At 36.5% G+C, this 25,218-nt stretch overlaps 2 protein-coding genes across 3 annotated transcripts in view; one reads left to right on the top strand and one right to left on the bottom strand.

Moving 5' to 3' along the window:
* CENPP (centromere protein P) overlaps positions 1–25,218 on the bottom strand; it is a 247,727-nt gene that overhangs the window by 143,514 nt on the left and 78,995 nt on the right. The window lies entirely within an intron of this gene.
* Positions 15,886–17,656, top strand: OMD (osteomodulin). The gene is made up of 2 exons (XM_063098692.1): positions 15,886–16,825; positions 17,349–17,656. Exons 1-2 carry the CDS (start codon positions 15,886–15,888, stop codon positions 17,654–17,656), a joined length of 1,248 nt encoding a protein of 415 aa, XP_062954762.1.

The raw sequence follows: 25,218 nt of genomic DNA, 5'->3' as shown, positions 1-25,218 counted from the left end.
AAAGTGATACCCTTTGACTAGCACTGTAGGTATATGCTCCAAGGAAACCCATGTAAGACTTCCCCAAAAGATATGTTCGAGAATGTTCATGGCATTCTTTTTCTTTTCTTTCTTTTCTTTTAAAAACCATCATTTATTCTGACATTTGTGGCTAATGTTTTTTTTTTTTTTTTTTTTGCAGTTGGTCAGTACAGGGATCTGAACCCTTGATCTTCATGTTATAAGGTGGCATTCTAACTGACTGAGCTAACCAGCCAGCCTGGATTATTTTTCAAAAAAGCAAAAACTGGCAGCAATTTAAATGTCTTTTCAAGACATCCTACAGAATGGAAGAAAATATTTACAAAATATGCATCTGACAAAGGATTAATATTCAGAACATACAAAGAGTTCAGAAAGCTTGACAGCAAAAAAAACAAATAATCCAATTTAAAAAGCGGCAAAGGAGCTGAATGACATTTCTCAAAGGAAGACATACAAATGGCCAACAGGTATATGAAAAAATGCTCAACATCACTAATTATCAGGGAAATGCAAATCAAAACCACTCTGAGATATCACCTCACCCCAATCATACTGGCTATCATAAAAAAGACAGAGAATAACAAATGCTGACGAGGATATGGAGAGAGGAACCTTCCTGCACTGTTGGTGGGACTGTAAATTAATACAGCCATTATGGAGAACTGTATGGAGGTTCCTTAAACAACTACAGATAGACAGGATCCATATGATCCAGCAATCCCACTCCTGGGGATATAACCAGAGGACTGGAAAACATCAGGTCAAAGGCATACCTGCACTCCCATATTTACTGCAGCTCTATTTACAATAGCTAGGCAATGGAACAACCTAAATGTCCATCCATGGATGACTGGATAAGGAAATTGTGGTATATATACACAATGGAATACTACTCAGCCATAAAAAAAAAAAAGAAATTCTATCATTTGCAACAAAATGCATGAGCCTGGAGAAAATTATCCTAAGTGAAACAACCCAGGTACAGAAAGAGGAATACCGCAGGTTCTCACTCATAACTGGGAGCTGAATCCACATATAAACAAATGAACAATGGGGCCGGCCTGTGGCTCACTCGGGAGAGTGTGGTGCTGATAACACCAAGGCCACGGGTTCAGATCCCATATAGGGATTGCTGGTTGCTCACTGGCTGAGCGTGGTGCTGACAACACCAAGTCAAGGGTTAAGATCCCCTTACCGGTCATCTTTTAAAATAAGTAAATAAATAAATAAACAAATGAACAATAAAGACAGACAGAGAGAAAGAAAGGAACAACAATCACAGTAATACGATGAACTTTCAGAAAACTAGAGGGGGAAAGGGGAAGGGGAGGGAGTAAGGGAGGAGGGCTAATGAGGAATTGGTCAACAGACACAAAGAATGATTGTGTATTGTAATGATGAATAAGGTAACTATACTGATCTAACCACCACACATTCTACACCATTATTGAAAACCAGCGTCGTACCCCACATGTATGTATAATAAAAAATTTAAAATTAAAAATAAATAAATACAAAAAAAACAGAAAACAAATAATCTGCCACCAAGTGACTCTTCATTCATTCCATAAATGTTCCCACCTCAGCGCTGTGCTGCATCTAAGATGCCCCTGAGAAGCTTCCAGCCCAATTTGGAAGGCAGATGCGGTAGAAGCCTAGGATCCATAACAATAACAAAATAAATAAATAAATAAATATCTTTTCATAGATGAAAACATAGCTATGTGCTGGTATGTTCACACAATGGAATACTATAAAACAGTAAAATGAAGGAACCACAATGATGAGTAAAAAAAAGCAAATTACAGAATACCTACAGTAGTACATCATTTATATAAAATTCAAAAGCACAAAATCAAGTCACCTACAGTTTAGGGATTCATGCATATATATGTAGTATAAGTGAGAAGCAAGGGTATATTAAACATAAGCAATTCAAAATAGTGGCTCTCTTTGGCTTTGGTGAGAGGAAGAAGTAAGGAAGGTCTTCACAGGCATTAATATTTTCCTATTTCTTAGGCTAGATGGTGAGTAAATAGGTATTTGTATCATTAATAGTGGCATCTTATAAACACTTATATTTATTTTTTGTATATATGAAGATACCATTAATCAACTATCATACACAAAAATAAATTAGTAAACTGAACAGAAGTAAAGAAATTACCCACAATATAAAACAGACAAATAACTACAATACTGGAAAATATTTTAGAAAAGGAACTACACAGATCAAGTCAAACCAAACAAGGTGGTGACAGCAGCAGCAGCACGTTAAAATGGTTAGGCAAATTATAAGAAAGAAAAGTGATGAGAGGAGCAAGCCTCACCAGATATTCAAAATGCTACAAGAACTAAAGTCACATGCTGTTGGTGAATGGGCAAGTCAAAGAGAAAGAATATAATGTTGAGAAATAACCTCAACAGTTACAGAAACTTAGAGTATGGGAACAGTGGCATTTCAAATTTGATAGGGGAAAGGTGGGCTGTTCAATTATGCTATTGGGAGAATAGAGAATCCAGAAATCAACCCACACACTTACTGCCATCTGATCTTTGACAAAGGCACCAAGCCTATTCACTGGGGAAGGGACTGCCTCTTCAGCAAGTGGTGCTGGGATAACTGGATATCGATATGCAGGAGAATGAAACTAGATCCATACCTCTCACCGTATACTAAAATCAACTCAAAATGGATTAAGGATTTAAATATACACCCTGAGACAATAAAACTTCTTAAAGAAAACATAGGAGAAACACTTCAGGAAATAGGACTGGGCACAGACTTCATGAATACGACCCCAAAAGCACGGGCAACCAAAGGAAAAATAAACAAATGGGATTATATCAAACTAAAAAGCTTCTGCACAGCAAAAGAAACAATTAAAAGAGTTAAAAGACAACCAACAGAGTGGGAGAAAATATTTGCAAAATATACATCTGACAAAGGATTAATATCCAGAATATATAAGGAACTCAAACAACTTTACAAGAAGAAAACAAGCAACCCAATTAAAAAATGGGCAAAAGAGCTAAGTAGGCATTTCTCTAAGGAAGATATCCAAATGGCCAACAGACATATGAAAAAATGCTCAACATCACTCAGCATCCAGGAAATGCAAATCAAAACCACATTGAGATACCATCTAACCCCAGTTAGGATGGCTAAAATCCAAAAGACTATGAATGATAAATGCTGGCGAGGCTGCGGAGAAAAAGGAACTCTCATACATTGTTGGTGGGACTGCAAAATGGTGCAGCCTCTATGGAAAATGGTATGGAGGTTCCTTAAACAATTGCAAATAGATCTACCATACGACCCAGCCATCCCACTGTTGGGAATATACCCAGAGGAATGGAAATCATCAAGTCGAAGGTATACCTGTTCCCCAATGTTCATCGCAGCACTCTTTACAATAGCCAAGAGTTGGAACCAGCCCAAATGCCCATCATCAGATGAGTGGATACGGAAAATGTGGTACATCTACACAATGGAATACTACTCAGCTATAAAAACGAATGAAATACTGCCATTTGCAACAACATGGATGGACCTTGAGAGAATTATATTAAGTGAAACAAGTCAGGCACAGAAAGAGAAATACCACATGTTCTCACTTATTGGAGGGAGCTAAAAATTAATATATAAATTCACACACACACATACACACAAACCGGGGGGGGGGGGGGGGGGGGAGAAGATATAACAACCACAATTATTTGAAGTTGATACAACAAGCAAACAGAAAGGACATTGTTGGGGGGGGGAGGGAGAAGGGAGGGAGGTTTTGGTGATGGGGAGCAATAATCAGCTACAATGTATATCGACAAAATAAAATTAAAAAAAAAAAAAAAAAAGAAAGTGCTGCTATCAGCACTCAGTACAAAAAAAAAAAAAAAAAACAATTATGCTATTGGGACACTTGCATAGCCACCTGGCAAAATGTTCAGCAGGATCACACCTCACACCTTACAACAGGTATTGTAAATTCTAAACAAATCAGAGATTCAAAGGCAAAAAAAAAAAAAAAAAAAAAGAAAGAAAGAAATCATAATAGCACAAGAAGAAACTGTGGAAACTGTGGTAGAATTTTTCTTACAAAGTGGGAAGGTCATTCTAACTATAACACAAAAGCCAGGAGAATGTTAAGAAAAGATGGATAAAATCAACAACATAATACAAAGTCTTCATGGCAAAACCATCAAGAGCAAAGTCAAAGGACAAATGACAAATTAGAAAATACCACTTAAGACATAGCACACAGTTTCCCTAATATATAATGAACTCCCTAGTACATAATAAAGTCAATAAGCAAAAGACCTACAACACAACAGGAAAAAAGGTAAAAGATAAAGACAGTTCAGGAAAAAAAGCATACGTGGCTGTAAAATACAAGAGATGTTCAACACAGATGCATAGTAAGAGAAATGAAAACTCAAAGTACAAGATACCATTTTAACTTACCAGATCACCAAAGTTAAAACTTGAAAAACTTAAAAAAGGAAGATTTCACAGGTAGGAGTATAGCTGGGAAGGACCTCTGTGGAACGCACTTACAACCAGGCCTGAGGATTTACCCCTCAGACATACTAGCACATGTGTGCAATCACATGTAAAAAGGTTATTGTCTCAAGGAAAAAACACACACTAATGTGTTTCTCCTACACTCTTACTCAGTAAAAATCACCAACAGAGAAGACCAACTTCTGTGACCAAATGTATGGATATTTCTCCCCACGAGCAAGCAAGCAATTCTTTAGTGGACACCAGCTGGGCATCCCCTAATTTAATTCAATTCTGATACTATCTACCTGAAGATAACATCAGATCCCTCCGGTCGAGGGCTCAGTCCCCAAGACTGCTCCCCACTTCAGAAGCCAGTCGCAAGTCCAGGCCTCTGGACCTTCTAACCAACCAGCTATAAATCAGGGTTCCCACAACCCACTCCCTGGGTTTGATTACATTGCTTGAGCAGCTCACAGAACTCAGGGAAACACATACTTACGTTTACTGGTTTATTTATAAAGGATATAACAAAGGATCCAAATGAAGAGATGCATAGGGTAAGGTATGGGAAAAGAGGCACAGAACTTCCATGCCCTCCCCAGGCATGCCACCCTCCAAGAATCATCACATGTTCAGCTATCAGGAAGTTCTCCGAACCCTGTGATCTTAAGTTTTTATGGAAGCTTCCTTATGTAAGCATGACTGAAGCATGGACAACCATATAGAAATGTGACTAGACAAAAAGGGTATGATATAACTGGGTGGGGAAACCCAACAAGGCCCATTTTTTTAGATTCTTCTTGGCCTCTCTGTGCAGCATTCCTCCCTCCAGGAAATGGGGTGGGACCCTTCCTGAAATAGGGGTCTTATGACCTATGATCAGCTAAAGTAGGTCAGAGAACTTCCTGCCTTGGGGAGAAAAAGGAGCTGGTCAAAGGAGTGCAGGAGAAGTTCAGAGAGTAATATAAGCCAAGAACCATGAACAAAAACCAATATATAAATATCATAATATCACAGATTTAATTACATCATTGTTTATATTAGAAAAACATTTTTAAAATCTCAAATATCATGCAAAAGTTCTTTTTGAAAGTTATTTTTAAATATACATATATGCTTCTATATGCATAAAATATCTTTGAAAAATTTCACAAGAAAATGACAGCATTGTACTCTGGTGACTCAGATGCTGAATTAAGGATAAAAACTACTCATTTTTTGCTTTCCCTTTTCTCTCTTCTGTAGACTTTATGAAGTATATCATTAATCAGTACTTTGAAGAACAGCAAGTAAAGAAATTACCCCCAACATGAAATAGACAAATAAATTTAATATTGGAAAATATTTAAGAAAAGGAACTATGCAGATCAAGTCAAACCAAACAAGGTGGCAGCAGCAACAGCAACAGCAAGTTAGACTGGTTAGGCAAATTCTGAGAAAGAAGAATGATGTCAACTAGTTACTGTTTTCTTTCCCAGTTTACTGTATTCATGTTTTTACGTTAATAATAGTTAGTTCTACATACAGGGCATGTGGGGTCCACTGAGGATCTGACCAGGTAAGGTCAGGGAAGCTAACAGCAAGAAGATTAACCCCTGGATTGGTACAGGGGCAAGTTCTCTAGGGGTTTCTTTCCTCCAACAGACAGAAAATTAGAAAAATATCCAGAAAATGGAGAAGAGGATGAGTGTTGGAGGGTACAGTACATTCACTCATTCAAATATTTATTGAGACCCACTATGAACAGACAATTTGGGGGTGAGGCAGTTTTAAATAGTGGGATCAAGATCCTGAAGCATTTCTTCAAAGCACTGTAATAGGAGATGAAACATGGCTTCACCATGCAACAAAACACAATCAGAGCAATAGCTATCAAGAAGCGGAAGTGGTCCGGTGAAAGCAAAAGTGGGAGTGGCCAAGAGCAAAGGTGATAGCAACAGATTTTTGGTATACTCAAAGCATTTAGTTTGTTAACTTTCTGGAGGGCCAAAGAATAATAATATCTGTTTACTATGAGCATGTTTTCAGAAAGCTAGCCAAAGCTTGAGCAGAAAAAAAGCCTGAGAAAGCTTCACCACAGAGAGTCCTTCACCATGACAATGCCTGTGGTCATTCCTCTCATCAAACAAGGGCAATTTTGTAAGAGTTTCGATGGGAAATCATTGGGCATCCACCTTACAGTCCTGACTTGGCTCCTCCTGACTTCCTTCTGTTTCCTCATCTTAAAAAATTTTTAAAGGGTACCCACTTTTCCTCAGTTAATAATGTAAAAAAGACTGCATTGACATGGTTAAATTCTGAGGATCCTCAGTTCTTTAGAGATGAACTAAATGGCTCGTATCATTGCTTATAAATGTGTCTTGAACAGGCAGCTATCTAATTAGCTCAGCTGGATCTGATGCAGCTATGTTGAGAAATAAAGCTTATATTTTTTATTTTTATCTTTTTATTTTACTTTTCACAAACTTTTTGAAGTTCTATTGTACATGTATCCATAAATATTTTTATTTCAACCATCTGTATTTATAACTAAGCTAAATATGAGTTCAAACTATGGTGTCCAACTCTAATCCATCACCACACGGGTCATTCTCATCACCTCCCCTTGCTTATCTGTAATCTCCCTACCAACAGAGTCACCTGGCTCCTATCATCTGCCGCACAGCAACTTAATTGTTCCATTCCGGTCCACATGTACAGCAGTGTCTGAATTGTTAATCCATACCCTTGTGCCTCTTTCATTATCCCTCTACCTTGCTTTATTCTCCTCCATTGCACTCTGCACTGTTTATTTTATGGTTTTCATATTTGATTATTTTCTGTTTTCCTCCTCTATGACAAAAGGGATTTTGCTAAGTCCCCAGCACCTAAAACTGCCTTTCACAAAGTAGAAGCTCAATAAATGAGTTGAACAAATGAATGAAAAATTGTTAAGCTTATTACATTAATTAAGAAGGTCTCAGGGCAGCTTTTCCTAGCCAGACTACATCATTCAGCTTTGAGGAACTGTATCCACTTCAGTCAAATTATAATCATAGCATATAATTTAGACTTTTCATCAATTCAACTGACTTCTCTCCCCAGTTGCTACAACTACGGCCATCTAACTAAAACAGTTAACTATCACAAGCTATCACTTACAGCTCCTACTTTTCCTTTAAAGCCTGATTCTAAACACCACCTCCCCCCATTGCCAACCCCTGCCAATTTAAACCTCCTACACACTGACAACCTAGTTTAAGTTTCCTAGGCATGCTTCATTCTGTGTGCTCTAGCTATCTACTGATAAATTTTTTTTTCACATTTGTTGAGAACATAAACAACATAATCACTCTCATAAGTTCAAATCATAGAGTCAATGAGGACTTATATAAAGATTAAGCTGTTGGTTTTAAACTAATCTTCCAAAAGAATTATGAAGGCATTAAAACAATTTTTGGAAAAGAACACAGATTTGCTCTTTTCCTTAATGTGGAGGAGGTTTAAGAACAAAGACACTAATAGGAAACATATGGAAAAGATCAGTAACAAGATGGAATCTTGGCCCAAATGTGCTCTGCCACGTTTTACATACCAATGTCTGAAATAATAGACTAGATTTTCACAATATTGCCAATGCATCCCTTGAAACACTGTATACTTAAATAAAACCTTTAAAAACACTGTATTCTTAAATCTGAAGTGTAACAAAATAAATCTTGTGAGTTCTTTGTAAAAACTTGATGGAAAACACTATTTTGAGGAAACAAATTAACTCCAGGATTCACTTTACTTTATTAGTTTGCACAAGTTTGAAAGAATACCCCTAAAAATGAAGTCAAAGTCTACTGCCAAAAGACAAGCTAAGTCTTTAAAACATTAGGATAAAAATTTATAAGTTAAGCAGTTAGCTGTTACTCAAGGAGAGAGAACCTAGTGAAACGAGGAAATCTAAATTTGTAAAATAAAGACAGTAGTTACAGGGCATCAAAAGCTTCTCATTTCATTATTGAATACTATGCTTTGCCTGTTTATAGTAGTACACATGATAATTTTATAGATATGCCTTCTGAGTGCAAGGCACTAACTTCTGTAACCAAGAGATAAATTTTTATTTCAAAGGTTATTAGAAGGCATTCTAGTGGGTATATCTGGAAGCAAGGTGAAAGGTGATAGCTGACAGAAAAGATATGTCTGTATAAAAATAATAAATTTAAGGCTGGCCCATTAGCTCACTGGGTAGAGTGTGGTGCTGATAACATCAAGGTCAAGGGTTCAGATCCTCATACTGGCCAGGTGCAAAAAAAAAAAATGAACAACAACAAACAAAAAAAAAGAAAACATGACAAAAGCTTACACTGAAAAAAGTTATATATTTGATCGGTGTAACCAATGACAATCTATTGCATTTTTTAAATAATCTAGATGTGAAATGCTGTATGTTTCTAATCCTGATTACTTGTTTTAATAAAGGGAAGTACAGATGTGAACATAATGTGTTGAACAACAGAGGGACTCAAGAAAATTTTGAGTTCCACCTTAAACTGCTGAGACACTGGCCTCTCTGTCACAGTGGACCTTAATTTGAAGAATTCCTTGGCATGAAAATGAAAATAAAAACAGTAATCAGTACATGCTGTTTCATTTAGTTCTGTTTGCCTTTCATATTAGAGGAAATTCTTGCCACACCTCAAACCAAAATTAAGGGGAAAAGAAAGAAGTAAGCCACATAAATCTGACCAAGAACACAAGCATCTTAATTTGAATCCACAAAGTTCTGTATAATGAAAAGAAATACATAATTTTAATTCAACCCAAGTATTTCCCAAGCAGATTATATTTGCTTAAATTGCTACAGTAATTCAAGGGACAGCCCTGCCTGGACACAGAGTTACTGTGGATTTTTAAGAGGCTCAGTTAAAGAATTTAGGAATTTCTGATTCATTTAAAGGATTTGCAAATTCATCAACCTCTGAAAACTAAAGCAAATTCAACAGGTATGATGATAAAATAATTTTCAATTTTTTACCTACGTATTCCTACTGTTAAAATTAAAAAGTATACTGGATTTGTTTAATATTAAAATAGACTGTAGCTATCATAAAAGCACAATTTTTGGAAGCAAAATCTGGTAAAAGTTATATTAAAGTTTTGATTAGGCAAAATGTTTAGAGAAAGAAGCAGTATAGTGAGTTTGATTTTCTAATTTAAGATTTACCCAATAAACAACCTTTGTTTAGATTTTTTTACTCTGAATGAAAGAAGAGTCTCAGTTTAAAGAAATCAATCTCTTTCTGGGGTCTCTTCTTCTGTCGATTTTAAACGACAAAAAACCAGCTAGTGCCTTTGAGCTACCTATCTGAACACTGCTAGTGATTCTGGTTGTGGGCAAGATGAGCATTTGTACAAATTTCACTCAAGATTTTCTCAAAATTTCTCTGTTGACCACAAAAACATTCCTGATACAGAATGTTTTTGTTTTCACTTACTCTTTCTCAAAGAGAAGATACGAATGCTCTAGCTATTCTATTGAAGGATCTAGTTATGTGGGTTTCAGTTAATTAAGATTTAAAAGTATTATGGCTAAAAATAATGAGACATTCATATTTTTAATAGCAAAAGAATTTTACAAAGTTAAATTTAAAATTATTTTGAAAAAACCTGAATCACTTATTTATTCTTGGTTTCTTTTTTGTTTGATTTTTTTTGTTGTTTTGGCAGCTGGCCATTTCAGGGATCGAACCCTGACCTTGGTGTTATCAGCACCACATTCTAACAAACTGAACAGCCATATACTTGGTTTTTATAAATTAGTTTCTTTGGTATATCAATAAAACAATTACATCTTTAAAATAATAAAATGTTATGAAGCTTTTACTTTATACTTTGCAGAACAAAATAAATAATACCTCATTTAAAAAAATAATTTCAAGTAGAACTTGTCTTGATGAAAGCATGACTGCTTTTCTCCAAGTAAGAGAAATGTTATAACATAGAAGTTTTTATTGCTATAATATGAAAAATTCACATTAATGGATAATTTTTTAAAAACTGGTAATATATGTTTCACTTTGCTTTAAACTTTTTTTTCATAGTTGTTATTTTTCTACCAGATAATGTAACAGGAAAGCAAGGTATAAAGTATATTATGATGGAGAAATATTCAATAGAAAAGAGAACAGCCGAGTTGTATATGACTACGTTCATTTAAAGAAATCACCAAGGTGAAATAAATGCCTAGAAATAATCAACATTAGTAGAGATAAGCTCTGCTTAATCTATAACTTATTACATCAATTATTCATTCGATAAATCTTTGAGCACTTATGCACTGTGCATTGTACTAGATTCTGTTAAAAATTAGAGGTCAGGAAATGAAATGATTGACAATGACTTATACTATTTTGCTGTGAGTTACCCTACAGGAAACAAAGCATAGATTGCTGAATGTGAAAAGCATAAGTAACAAAAATATGCTTAGCAAATGGGTCAGAAGAGATTAGTTGGAATGGAAAATTTGGACAAAACGAAATAAGAGATCATTAGAACAGGGAAAATTATCACAAAGGAAGAGAAAGAAGAAATAATGGGCATATGGGTAGAAACAGGATGACTTTCAGACCAGAAAATTTCACTTAGTCAAAAGAATACAACAAATGACAAATGTTGGGTATACTAAGCACTGAGATATGATCATTGCACATAGTATGAATATACTCAAATACTGTACTCCATAAATATATACAACTCTCATGGGTCAATTAAGAAAAATACACACACACACACACACACACACAAAAAAAAAAAAAAACCGGGGGGGGGGGGAGAAGATATAACAACCACAATTATTTGAAGTTGATACGACAAGCAAACAGAAAGGACATTGTTGGGGGGGAGGGGGGAGGGAGAAGGGAGGGAGGTTTTGGTGATGGGGAGCAATAATCAGCCACAATGTATATCGACAAAATAAAATTAAAAAAAAAAAAAGAAAAGAAAAAGAAAAATTAAAAAGAGAAAAATAGAGAGTAGAATAGTAGTTACCAGAGGGAGGAGAAGGGAGGGAGGAGGGGGGTCAAGGGAGGTGGAACGCAGGAGGTGGGGCGCAGGAGGTGGGCCGGAGGAGGTGGTACCGCAGGAGGTGGGACGCAGGAGGTGGGACCGCAGGAGGTGGGGCGCAGGAGGTGGGACCGCAGGAGGTGGGACCGCAGGAGGTGGGACGCAGGAAGTGGGACCACAGGAGGTGGGACCGCAGGAGGTGGGACCGCAGGAGGTGGGCCGGGGAAAGACTGGTACAAAGTTACAGTTAGACAGCAAGAATAAATTCTGGTGCTCTAGGGTGACAATAACTAATAATATTGTACTGTGTATTCCAAGATAGACAGGAAAGAGGATCTTGAATGTTATAACCAAAAAGAAGCGATAAATGTTTAGGTGATAATGCTAACTATTTTGATTAGATCACTATACAACGTATGCATGTATTGAAACAACAAAACTGCAGCCCATAATATGAACAATGAAAGAAAAAAGTTTTTAAAAGTGGGGGGTTGGACAGGGCTGCACTACAGAGTTATGAATGTAGAGGGAGGAGGATAAGTATGTTTAAGATGTGTTCAGATTTAGAAGAGAGGTTGCTCTTCATGGAAAGTCTTCCTCCTTATGTGCCCACAAAGACCAAAAGCAGACATTAAGAATTTGTTTATTTTCAGAGAGGCCCTAATCATGACATCCTGATTCTAAGTCAAAGGTATACAATTAAATGTAGTATAAAAAGTATCATCTGGGTCTCCTTTTTTCCAAACAATTTCTCATAATTGTTGAACAACAGACTCTAATTTTCAAGTGTAATGTTGTTAATTGATGATTGCTAATGTTCTTAACACAAGGATAAAATTCATACAGTTTTCATGAGCAACACTCTTTTCAAAGTTCAACTCTGTGACAGTCAGCTTCAGATCCCTGTGTGGTCTGGCCCAGCGCAGCTGCATGTCTCTGCCTCTCTGCTTCTACTTGCCTCTTTCAGGAACACAACAACCTTACAGAACCCAACTCCAATGGCTATAGTGAGACTGAAATGAAGTATGATACCTCCTTTAAAAGTTAATATGCTATACTATAATTAGTACAATAAAATACTAGAAAATTATACTTAAAATATCAATGAGTGAGAAAAATGTATAGAATGCTCTATGCTCATTCCTGCTCATTTCCCAAAGCCTGGGTCAAATGATGTCTATAAAAGACTTCCCTGTCTCTCCCAAGCAGGGTTAAACCACTGGGCCCAGAGCACTGCCTGCCTCTGCTATAAACCTAGATTATGATTCACTTTGTTTTATCTCTCTGCTCCCCTAAACTGTTTGTTCTGTATAGAGGGGACCATGTCTTTATGTCCTGTTCATTTCTGTATTTCCCACCAACTTAGCACAGTGCTTCACCCCCAAAAATAGTTCAAGACAATTGTAAGTTGAAGTAATCCAATCAAACTAACTACTAATATTTGCAAAGTGCATTACTAAGCACATTCACATACAGTATCCAGTAGAATAACTACTGAAGGTGAATAAGCACCCCAAGCAGACCCACAGGGAGTTTCCAGCCCAACACAGAGAGCTGGCTTGCTCTGAACACTGCCCTTTGGGATGAGACCACAACTCCTTCACCTCTTCCCAAGACTTTTTCCTACTTCACCCATGAACACTGCAGTGTGAAGATCATAGCTCGAATATGTTAATTCATTAAATTAGGCATTCATTACCATAGCGCAAATTCCTTAGGTCAGAATTTAGATCCTCCAAGTTTGGTCTTATTTTGCTCCTTCAACATTTAACCACCATTTCCCAAACACTTCACCGTCTATTACTTGTATATGTTTGCTCATCTCATCTGGAAACCTTCTTTCCCACCTCCCTCTATGAGAACCCTAGCATTCCTTCAAAGTCCAGGTCAAATACCATGTCCCCAATGAATCCCATGGAAAAAAAAGAACAATGGGCGTATTATATTTAGATGTGCAAAAAGAAACTTCATAGGTTTCAAAATCACATATTGCTAAAAACAATCAAACCATTGCTATTTTGGCATTTTCTTATAGGTAGGGATAAATATAAAAAAATATTAGAACAAATGATCACTTAATCCTATTTTGTTGATTAAAAAAAGAAAGCAAGGTCATCATCCAAAAACAATAATGGGAAATGAGGTTTTGGAGGCTTTAGAGAGGAAAGGTACAAAATAGTAGTCTACAAGAGAGGGAAACAGGATGGACTCAGGAAATGCAGCTGTGTAACACTGAGATTAGTTAGTGGTCATGGGCTGAGAGTGAGACCAGTTGGCATGGTCCTGTTTTTCTCTTGTCATATTCAGCTGCATGACTCAGGCTGACAGTAGGTGGAGAACTGGAGTAAGCGGGGTTAGAGTTTGCTGGATATAGAGAGCCAGAAAGTTTAGGGCATATGCAAATGAGGGACAATACTGATGCACTGTGGGATCTAAGTTGGTAAGCAGGAGCTGATGATATTTGAAGGTATGAATGAGGAGTAGTGAAATAACAGTAGGATCAATATATTTTTGGTCCCATTGAAACTGAAAAATTGCTGCAGTTGAAGTTACTACATAGCGAGAGTGGTCAGAGTATGGAATGCTCAAAACCAACAATATGAAGGGGCTGCAGTACTGATAATGAAAAGGCTCAGGATGTAGGTGCTGGGAACGAATGGTGAGAAGAATGAAAGACAGTATTATTGAAGGAAAAGACATTGAGGGTCTCTGTACTTGAATAACTACTTCAAATACCAAATACATACAATATTTACATTCTGTGCACTTTTAGTTTCTGATAAGAAATGAGAAATTGAGATGTTTCTCAATCTTTCTCAAATGGGTTTCTGTCAGAGAAAATTATTTAAGTAACTATTTTCTCAATTGTAACAATGATGAGAAATAGCTAGTACCATTTTATATGTATAGGAGATAACTCATTTCATTACATTCAATGATGTGTTAGGACATTCATTCTCTCATGAAACCCTGCATGGAAGGTAGATAAAAAGGTCTCAGAATAAAAGAGGTATGATTTAAAAAAAACTTTTTCCTAAATAATATGCTTCTTCCATCTGTATAGCAGTTTTCAGTTTCCAAAATACTTCTCCATGCCTATCTCATATGATCCTAACAACTACCAGATGAGATAAGCAAGCAAGATACAAAATAAACAGGTGAGATAAGTAGACTGGGTATAATTCAACTATAATTGTAACTCTCATTTTCTTGATGAGGTAAGAGCTAGACATGGTAAGTGACAGGACTGAAATGCAGGTTTTCTGGCTCCTTATCTCAGACACAATCCACTCTTCCCTACAACTTACAGTTGCAGCGCAAACAAGTGTTAATATCTGTGAAGGATTCCCCTTTATGGTCCTACTCCACACAATCATTACCTCCTGCTGTGTCACATTGCATGTCTCTCTGATCCTCTACTAGACTTTAAAATCCTGGGAGACAAGGACAGTGTGTTTTTAATATTTGTATATCTAGGACTTAACTAAAAAATATTAGTGCAAAAAGGAAGCTAGGAGGAAAAATGTAAAGTTTAATCTATTAGAAACAAACTTTGTAGAATGTAAATATTGTGTGTATTTGGGATTTGAAGTAGTAATTCAAGCAGAGTCACAGATGAAATACCAAATGAATGCCAGAATGCAATACTGCATTCTGAAAACTGTTTCATGAGGAAAATTTGAAGGTGCAGTTAGGTTTGGACAGCAAACACTAAGAGGAAACTTGATAGCTATTTCTAAATATCTCATAATCACATAAAAGGGAGTATTTCATGGTCTTCCAGAAGGCAGAAAAGAGTATCAGCAAACAAGTTGCAGGGAGGAGAATTTTGGCTTAATATTAAGACAGAATCTCCTGGGCAAAAGCTCTCTAACTGAAATATAGGTCTCTCTTCTCATAGGTAATGACCATCACTAAAGGATCCAGTAGTTGGTAGGAACATCCAGGATTTGCAGTGGAGGGAGCACCAGACAGCATGAGCAATGTCACGCTATCACTGTAAATCTATACTCCAGTAAGCAAGATAAACTGAGATTCTCTTAAAAGATGGTTACTTAGCAGAAAGTCTAGAACACCAGAATTTTGGCTGTGGTTCAATGGTTCAATGTAATAAGTGATTTTTAATTCCACATCATGGCTACTTAAGCATTAATTTTGATTTGAGCATTGCCCATTCCTTCTGGATACTCTTCTATACACACAGGTATAATACATTTTTTTATAACTGTCAATTTATATAAGAATTATTCTCACTTTTACTCACTTTTCCCACAACACATATTTTTTTTCTCTTTGCAATAGGCCAAGAAAAAAAGAACATGGGCTTTGTAAGTCTAGTATGTGTCCTTTTCTTCCTTTTTGGAGTCAAAGTATATTGCCAATATGAAACTTACCAATGGGATGAAGATTATGACCAAGAATCAGATGATGACTACCAACCAGAATTCCAATTTCGTCAAAATACAGAATATGGAGTTCCTTTTCATCAGTATACTTTAGGCTGTGCCAGTGAATGTTTCTGTCCAACTAACTTTCCATCATCAATGTACTGTGACAATCGCAAACTCAAGACTATCCCAAATATTCCAATGCACATTCAGCAACTCTACCTTCAGTTCAATGAAATTGAGGCTGTGACTGCAAATTCATTCATCAATGCAACTCATCTTAAAGAAATTAACCTCAGCCACAACAAAATTAGATCTCAAAAGATTGATTATGGTGTGTTTGCTAAGTTTTCAAATCTACTACAACTTCACTTGGAGCATAACAATTTAGAAGAATTTCCATTTCCTCTTCCTAAATCCCTGGAAAGACTCCTTCTTGGTTACAATGAAATCTCCAGACTGCAGACAAATGCCATGGATGGACTAGTAAACTTGACCATGCTCGATCTCTGTTGTAATCAACTCCATGATTCTACGTTAACAGAAAAAATTCTGGCCAAAATGGAAAAATTAATGCAGCTAAACCTATGTAATAACAGATTAGAATCAATGCCTCCTGGTTTGCCTTCTTCACTTATGTATCTGTCTTTAGAAAATAATTCAATTTCTTCTATACCAGAAAATTACTTTGACAAACTTCCAAAACTTCATGCTCTAAGAATGTCACACAACAAACTGCAAGATATCCCATATAATATTTTTAATCTTTCCAACCTGATAGAGCTCAACATTGGACATAACAAATTGAAGCAAGCATTCTATATTCCAAGAAATTTGGAACACTTATACCTAGAGAATAATGAAATAGAAAGTATGTATAATTTTGTTATTTTTTGAAGAAAGAATGGTATTTTGACCTTTTAAATAATAAATCTTTGACAATCTATGTTTTACGCATTGCTGAAAATGGTTGTTTTGAAGCTGGCTACTAATAGCAGAAATTGGCCCAAGAGGAAGATGTGCTATTAAGCTTATAGTGTTTTCTAATAAATTTTATTCTTAATACTGAGAAATAGTGCTGTAGAGTATAAAAAGAAATATGAGTATCCTGGGTAGTGGGGCTGTGATGATTTTTACTTTTTTTTCTTTTTGAGATTGTTTCTACTAACAATTTATTAGTTAGTAATTAGAAAAACCAAGGAAGCCATATTTATTTTGGTAATATAAAATTCATTTATACTTTCATTTTCTATTTGATTATTGTAAAAAAATAATTAAATCTAATTCCACTTATAAGTATTTTAATTATAAAACTATATCCTATATAACATAAAATCCAACATAGAACTATGAATATAATGCAGCAAGATTAATTTTTAATTTGTATTTTTCAGAGATCAATGTTACAGCAATGTGTCCTTCTATTGACCCGTTACATCACCACCATTTAACATATCTTCGTGTGGACCAAAACAAGCTAAAAGAACCAATAAGCTCATACATATTCTTCTGCTTCCCTCATATACATAGTATTTATTATGGTGAACAAAGAAGCACTAATGGTCAAACAATACAACTGAAGACCCAAGTTTTCAGATTTCAGGATGAAGATGATAGTGATGAACATGATGACCCTGACAGAGCTCACGAGGACCAAGAACAAGAAGGACCAGAAGAGCACTTTGACCCTCATTTTAACTAAAGTCAAGATTAGCAAGAAACTATATAGGTGTCCATTTACAACTTCACAAAACCTTACAATATGGTACATCTAACTAAACATGTATGGCTAAAAGTAATATATCTAAAATTATGTATTAGTGTAAGATCAGAAGTGAATTAAGTTGTTGGTGACATCTGCATCATGATGTAGGATTAGAACTTACTCAAAATAATACAAATCTTTAGAAATATAAATTAGAACAAGTGGGAATCAAAAGCTAAACTTTAATGGTTTCTTATACTCTTATTAAACATAGAAATACCACGTTGGAAAAAAAGAGAGTATGCCATTTCTGTTAACAGTAATTTTTCTAAAAATGATGAGGGAAGTGGCATTAGCAGTGAAGACTCAGAAGCCATGTCCTTTCAATCCCTAGGAGGACAGTGTTTTAATGACAGGTGGGCACATTAGTATAACAAGCAGCAATTCTTTTAAGAAATAGATTATTTCCTTTGACCACATCTCCAGAAAAGCTTTCACAATTGTATTTGTGATCCTGTCACTGACATCCATCCCCCTGGCTCAACACTTACAGAATATAAGGTGATAATTTTGATTTTCAAGGGGCCACTCTACTAAGGATCGAAGGCATACAGACTCATGAAATCAACTAATCTCATTTTTCTCTCGAGCACCAAGGCAACAAAATTATAAATCCTGTATTTGGATAACTAAAAAACACCAGATTACCTCACTGCAATCTGTATTTTAACAAATTTCAGCAACCGTCCAAAACAATCTTTACTGTGTTCCACTTTAAGTGGGATAAATGTTTTTATAGTAAATTTAATTAGAGAAAGGTCTCTTTGTTTAGGTACATAGTGATTTTCTAACAACTGCTTTGTTCACAAGGTTAATTTAATGTTGGCAAAATAAAGTTCTATCAATATTATTAAACACTGTTTTCCTAGGATAATACATTAGAAACATATATGCTTATCAGCCAATGTTTATTTATGTAGTGCTAAAACTGAATATAGTCTCCTTAAAATTTAAATGACAGATTTTAACATCTCCTTTAAAACTTTAATAATCACTTATTCTTTAGTCTGTCATTTTGAAGCATTTTAAGTATGCCTCATAATGAAGATTACCTGATGCTCTGATGAACTCTCTTGATTTACCAAGCTAATAATCTGGGGCTAATGGTACATGGAAGCCAAAAAACAAATTATAACAATTTGGACAACATGCAACAATCAGACGAGTAAAATTATATTTTAGAAGTAGTTTTCAAGCTTGTGAGTCTTTATTTTTCTGGAGATATTTAAAACGGCACGTTTAACGCTCTTTATATCTTTGAGTAGATTATCAGCATGATCAGAACCAGAACACCTACCTGTCCCCAGGGACAACCTCAACAATCCATATTCAACATTCATCCAGTCACTTGGTGAAGAAGACTTAGCAATAAGAGATCAAGAAATGGAGTATCAAAAAAATAAAATAAAATAAAAAAAAGAGTACAATGTGCAACTGTGACACTAAAAGAAATGAGTGTGAGAGAAAAGGTAAGAATAAAATGCTCAAATGTTCATATCACAAAGAAATGATTAAGTTTTCCAATGATGAATATGCTAATTACCCTGATTTGATCATCATACATTATATACATGTACTGAAATATAACTGTACCCTATAAATATGTATAATCAATATGTTTCAATAAAAAAAGAATAAAAAGCTCATAATATGGGCAAAGCACACTTTCAACAGAGGTAAAATAATTATAAAGACCATCTCTCCTTTTCTTGCAATTTCTTTCTTTCTTTTTTCTTTTTTTTTTTTTTTAAATAAAAGATGACCAGTAAAGTGATCTTAACCCTTGACTTAGTGTTATTAGCACCACACTCTCCCAAGTGAGCTGACCAGCCATCCCTATATAGGGATCCAAACCCATGGCCTTGGTGTTATCAACACCACACTCTCCCAAGTGAGCCATGGGCCGGCCCCTTCTTGCAATTTCTAAAAACAGGGTTATAAATTCAAACATTTATTATGAGCTAATATGTGGGAAATACCATGGATGTTTTAGGAGATAAGACAAGACTATTTCTAACCTACAGCAATTTAAAATGTAATAGGGACATCAGAGAAATGCAAATGAAAACCACAATGAGATACCACTTCACACTCACTAAGATGGCGGGAATCAAAAGACAGAAAAATAACAATTGTTGGTGAGGAAGCAGAGAAATTGGAGCCCTTATACACCACTGGCAGGACTATAAAATGGTGCAGCTGCTTTGGAAAGTAGTCTGATGGGTCTTCAAAAACTTCATTACATATGACCCAGAAATTCAACTCCTAGATATTTCCCAAGCCAAAAAGTGAAAACCACCCCAATGTCCATTAACGGATTAATGGATAAACAGAATGTAGTATAACCTGACAATGGAGTATTATTCAGCCATAAAAAATAATGAAGCACTGACACATGCCACAACAAGGATAAACCTAGAATACATGATGCTCAGTGAAAGCAGTCAGTCATGGAAGAACACGTGTTGTATAATTCCATTTATATGAAATGTCAGGAAAATCAACAGAGACAAAAAGACTGTTGGCTGCCCAGGGCTGCTGGACATGGGAATAGGGGAAAGCAGGGAATGAATGCTAATGGATACAGGGTTTCTTTTTTGCATAATGAAAATGTTCTAAAATTGATTGATGGTTGTACAAGTCCAAAAATATTAAAAACTATTGAATTGTATACTTTAAAAGGGTGAATTGCATTGGATGTGGATTGTCTCAATAAAGCAGTTATTTTAAAAATTTAATAAAGAAAATAAGGTCAAACAACTCATTCTAACAAAAGGAAAAAAGAAATGCTAAAGTGACAGCAACTACAAAACACCATATGAGCACAGAAACCATAACTTTTACTTCTCGCAAGTTCCTGGTGAAGTAGCTGAAGGCTTCTGGGAAATAGTGAGACCGTGATGTGTGACAGAAACTGAATAGTAGAAGAGGAGAGAACAAGCTCTCAGCTAAGATTAATATAAAGATGTACTTGTTTCACCTCTTGCACAGTTTAAAAAAATTAAAACCTTCAATTTTCAGAATTCTGAAGCACCTATTTTTACCTCCTCCAAAACTGATAAAATTCTCAAAGAACAGTCTTAGTGAAGAATAAAACTGCACAATTTAGCAATTCAAAACAAAAAATTTGGTATCAGATATATGTGGGTATGAAGCCTGACTCACACTTCTAAGTTAGGTGCCTTTGAGTCAGTTAAGCTTCCCTAAGCCTCCCTTTCCTCATTTTTAAAGAAAGATGGCTCTCATATGGTTGTTATAAGTATAAAGAGAAATAATGGATATAACAACATACTTAAAGTACATGCCAGTTGCAAGTATCCAGTAAACAGTAACTTTTGTTCCAGTGTGTCTGGCTAGCAGCTTACAGATTCGGGTGCTATGTTCTTGTAGGCACTCACACTGGCTCTCCTGGTACCAAAAGGCACACAGAACAGAGTCAGCGTCTTTGAGTTCCTTCCAACAGTCTACTCATACAAAATATTAGTGGACAAAAGAGACTTTACTAAACACTTCATTAGGGTGCTTTAATCATATACCCCACAACAAAGCCACTACTGGATAGTTCAGCTTTCCAAAGCACCCTTCTGTATGGCGCACCAGGGTGAGGACAGCAGGGTTCCCTCCATTGCCTTCACAAGGCACTCAGCTGCTGTCTCCTCTCTGCCCCTCTTGTCTATTAGGAAGAACAGTTCAACTCTGCACTGGCTCCAAAAGTGTGTCTAATTACAATGCATTTACTCCAGCTCAGGGCCCATTAAAGAGGTAGTTAACAATGATTTTTCTGTTAGTTGACAATGCCCTAATGAACTCAAACACATCCCAAGTATTTCTCACTAAAAACAAACAAAAAGCCCAATGCTTGCCCTGGGAGAAACTGAAGAATGAAGTATTTTCTTCAACTAGTACATCAAGATTGCATAGTCACCTATCAGAGCTACAGTCGATTTGATATTTACAACAGGAAAGAAAAAAATGAAAATCCATCTATTATGTCTTTCATTACACTGTAAAGTATTTAGTTATATTACCTAACAGGCTGAACTGTTTGTAAACATTAACAAATAAATCCCAATACACCATAAATCCAAGCTTAATCAATAAACAAATGTATAATGAACATACATTTAGCTTTTAGGAAGGAAATAAAAATAAAGTATATTTCATAAATTTCCTCACAACAATACTGATTGAGAACGTTTAGCCTATGTTTAAATATTACCTAAAATGCTATACATATTCACTTTATTCCTCAAGTTTGGGACCACTTAACTAAAATACAGATGTATGCATATCATATAACACACTTAACCAGCTCCATGGGGGAAAAAAAAAGTAGAAAAAATAAACCTTGCCTCTTCTATATACTTTTTCTGTTGTAAAGAATTCATATGTCCCCAAGGACAGCTAGAACTAAAACCCTAGTTTCCTGATTCCAAATCTACTTTTTCTAAATCTTGGAAATATAACAGCAGCTGGAAACAAAATTAAATCATAACACTAAAAATCCAAAGTTTCCTACATGTTTCAGTCTCCTAAATAAACATAACTATGCCTATTTATAAATGTCACAACATCATGGACACATCTTTTACCATTTTACATGTTTAGGTTGTAAATTCACTATACAGAGATTTATGTACAACCAAGAAAAACTAAACTCACAAATAAGATACATTTTTACCATGAACTCTTCCTTACTTTGAGTCATAATTGCCCTCCACTTAAATTTCACCCTTTAGTCTGCCAAGTCATGGGTTCTCACCCTTCTCATTTGAACAAATGACCAGGCTTTGGGCATAAGCACGAGATTTGAGAAGGAGATTCAAACCATAACATCCCAGAAGGTTGGAATTAAAAGGATCTATAAGTATCTATTAACTTAGGGTTCTCAGCAGGGTCAATTTTGCCCCCCGCTTCCCCCAGAGACAATTGGCAATGTCTAGAGACTTTTTTGTTGTTGTCACAGCTGGGGGGGGGGGTGCTATTACTGGCATCTAATGGGTAGAGGGCAGAGGTGCTAATAAACATCCTGCAGTGCACAGGACAGCCCCCACAACAAAGAATTATCAGGTCCAAAATGTCAATAGTGTAGAGTCTGAAAAACGCTGTAGTAAATAGATTCTAGTCCAACAGATAAAGAAACTGAGGCCTAAAGAAATTAAAGAACCTGCCTGAGATCAGGGGAAGGTTAATGACAGAATCAAAACTAGAGTTTTGATGTTCTGACTCCTAAACCATACTATTTCCTGTAAAGTTAGAAGACGAAGATGGGAAAAAGACTTCCAGCTTGTAGCCTTCATGGAAAGCCAGTCCACCTGGTATTTATATAGTCCCTATCAGTAAAACTAAGCCATCTCTATAAAATACTCTTTCCTGGAAAACTCTTGTTTCCAAAACTCAATTCCATTTAACACACTTTCTGGTTGCCTACTGCTGAAAAACAATTAGGAGGAAGAACCAACAAACCAATAGGACACCTTTGAAGAAATAAAACCCTGAGAAGACACCAAGGATAATGTGATAGGGTCACCTAAAAAACTCCGCACAGAGGAAAAAAACTCTCTGGTTTTTGGATACAACGCCTGCTCTTGAGCATTAGGCAGCTTTCATCTTTTATTCCTGTACAGTGAAAGCTAAATAGCTTTCTATCATGATAAAACACTTCTTTCTGGAATAGAAAACAACTTCAGTCACAAACATTTATATTGGAAACTGTATAGTGAAGATTTTGGCTTTACCTAAAGAGACGTCTGGGCTTTGCCTTGGCTTCTTGGAGGTGATCTATGTCATTCCTGATAGAAGCATCTTTGTTTGGGGTGAGACTGGCCACACCCAATAGTCTTAGGATTGGGGTGGCCATGCCAGAAAGACCAACCATGTGATTTAGGACAGAGGTATCGGGTTATGCAGTATCAGTCAACCTGGAGGCTGAGTTCAACCACGAGGACAATCATGCCTATGTAATGAAGCCCTAATATAAACTCTGAACACCAAGGCGTGGATGAGCTTTCCTGGTTGGCAATACTCCATGTGCACTGTCACGCATCAGTGCCAGGAGGGTAATGCATCCTGAGAAAAATGGAAGCTTCCCATTTAGAATCCCCAGACTTTGCCCTATGAATCCTTTTCTTTGGCTTATTTTTATGTGTATCCTTTCCCTGTATAAACCATAACCATGAGTATAATGACCTTCAGTGAATTCTGGGAGTCCTTTTAAAGAATTATAAACCATTAGGGTGGTTTTGGGAATCCCCTGAACTTGCAGTTGGTATCAGAAGTGAGGGTGGTCTTAGGGACTGTGCCCTCAAACTTTAGTTTGGCTAATCCTGGGCAGAAACACAGGTTTATTTTCCAGTGCAATTCTGGATATTTCCAAATTCTTACCTTGTATAGTCACATCCCCTTCAGTGTGGATATGACCTGTGACTTGCTTCTAACCAACAGAATATGGCAACATTGATGGCCTATGTGTATGTGTATGTGATTGCTACAAAAGTGTGTAATGCCCATTTTACTAATCTCCCTTTCTGGCTGTGAATAAGCAAGCTGCCATGTTGTGAGCTGCCCTAGAGCAAGTCACATTGCAAGGAACTGAGGGAGGCCTTCAGCCAACAGCCAGCAAGAAACTGAGGCCCTTAGTACCACATTCTGCAAGGCACCAAATACTGCCGACAACCGCATGTGTTCAGAAGAAGATCCTTCCCCACTCAATCCTCGAAATGAGGCTGTAGTCCCAGCCGCACTCTGAATGCAGCTTTCAGATGAGATTCTGAAGCAGACAATCAAGCAAAGCCAGGCTGGCCTCCTGACTCACAGAAACTGTGAGATAATCAATGTGTGTTATTTTAAGCCACTAATTTTCTTGCACAGTAATAGATAACCACCCAGTACAACAGGCAAACAGTGGTATTCTTCAAAAATGCAACATTAGAGGGATATTTCTAAAATGCAAATAGGATCATGTCACTAACTCGCTTAGAAACCTCTCAATGGTCTCTCACCAACCACAGACTAAAAAGCCCAAACACCTTAGCAGAGTATTAAAAAACTCTCTTTAATCTGAACTCTCTTCCTCTGTCTAGTCATCTCTTAATATGGTCCATCTCCCTCACCTCGTCTCTCGTTCTCCCTGCAAGTGCCAGCCATATGCAACTAATTATAAATCTTCTAAATGGTCTACCCTACGCCTCCTGCCCGTGTGTTCCTCCCCTTGCCTACAGCATCCTCCCTACCTGTTCCCTCCTCTCTTAGACTCTCTACATCAGCTTGTGTGCAGCCTACTTGGCCTCACTCAGTCAAGGTTTATGGCCTCTCCCCGGTTATCACCGTAGCCTACACAGATTTCTGCATAGCAAGCCCCACTGTGCATTCTAGTTGTTTGTTTGCTGCCTTTCCTGCTGACTTAGAGACTATAAAAGTTCCTTGAGGGGAGAAACTGAGTTTTGCTCATTTGAATTTACTTTGTCTGTAGTTCTGACACAGAACTGGTGCTCAATAAA

Source organism: Cynocephalus volans, chromosome 6, assembly GCF_027409185.1.
Source record: "Cynocephalus volans isolate mCynVol1 chromosome 6, mCynVol1.pri, whole genome shotgun sequence".
Taxonomy (NCBI): domain Eukaryota; kingdom Metazoa; phylum Chordata; class Mammalia; order Dermoptera; family Cynocephalidae; genus Cynocephalus; species Cynocephalus volans.
This window is presented reverse-complemented; position numbering and strand designations above follow the sequence as displayed.

Coding starts and splice junctions, on each gene's coding strand:
- OMD (XM_063098692.1), top strand. CDS start 15,886: ATGGGCTTTGTAAGTCTAGTATGTGTCCTTTTCTTCCTTTTTGGAGTC. Junction 16,826..17,348: donor AGAGAATAATGAAATAGAAA/GTATGTATAATT, acceptor TGTATTTTTCAG/AGATCAATGTTACAGCAATG.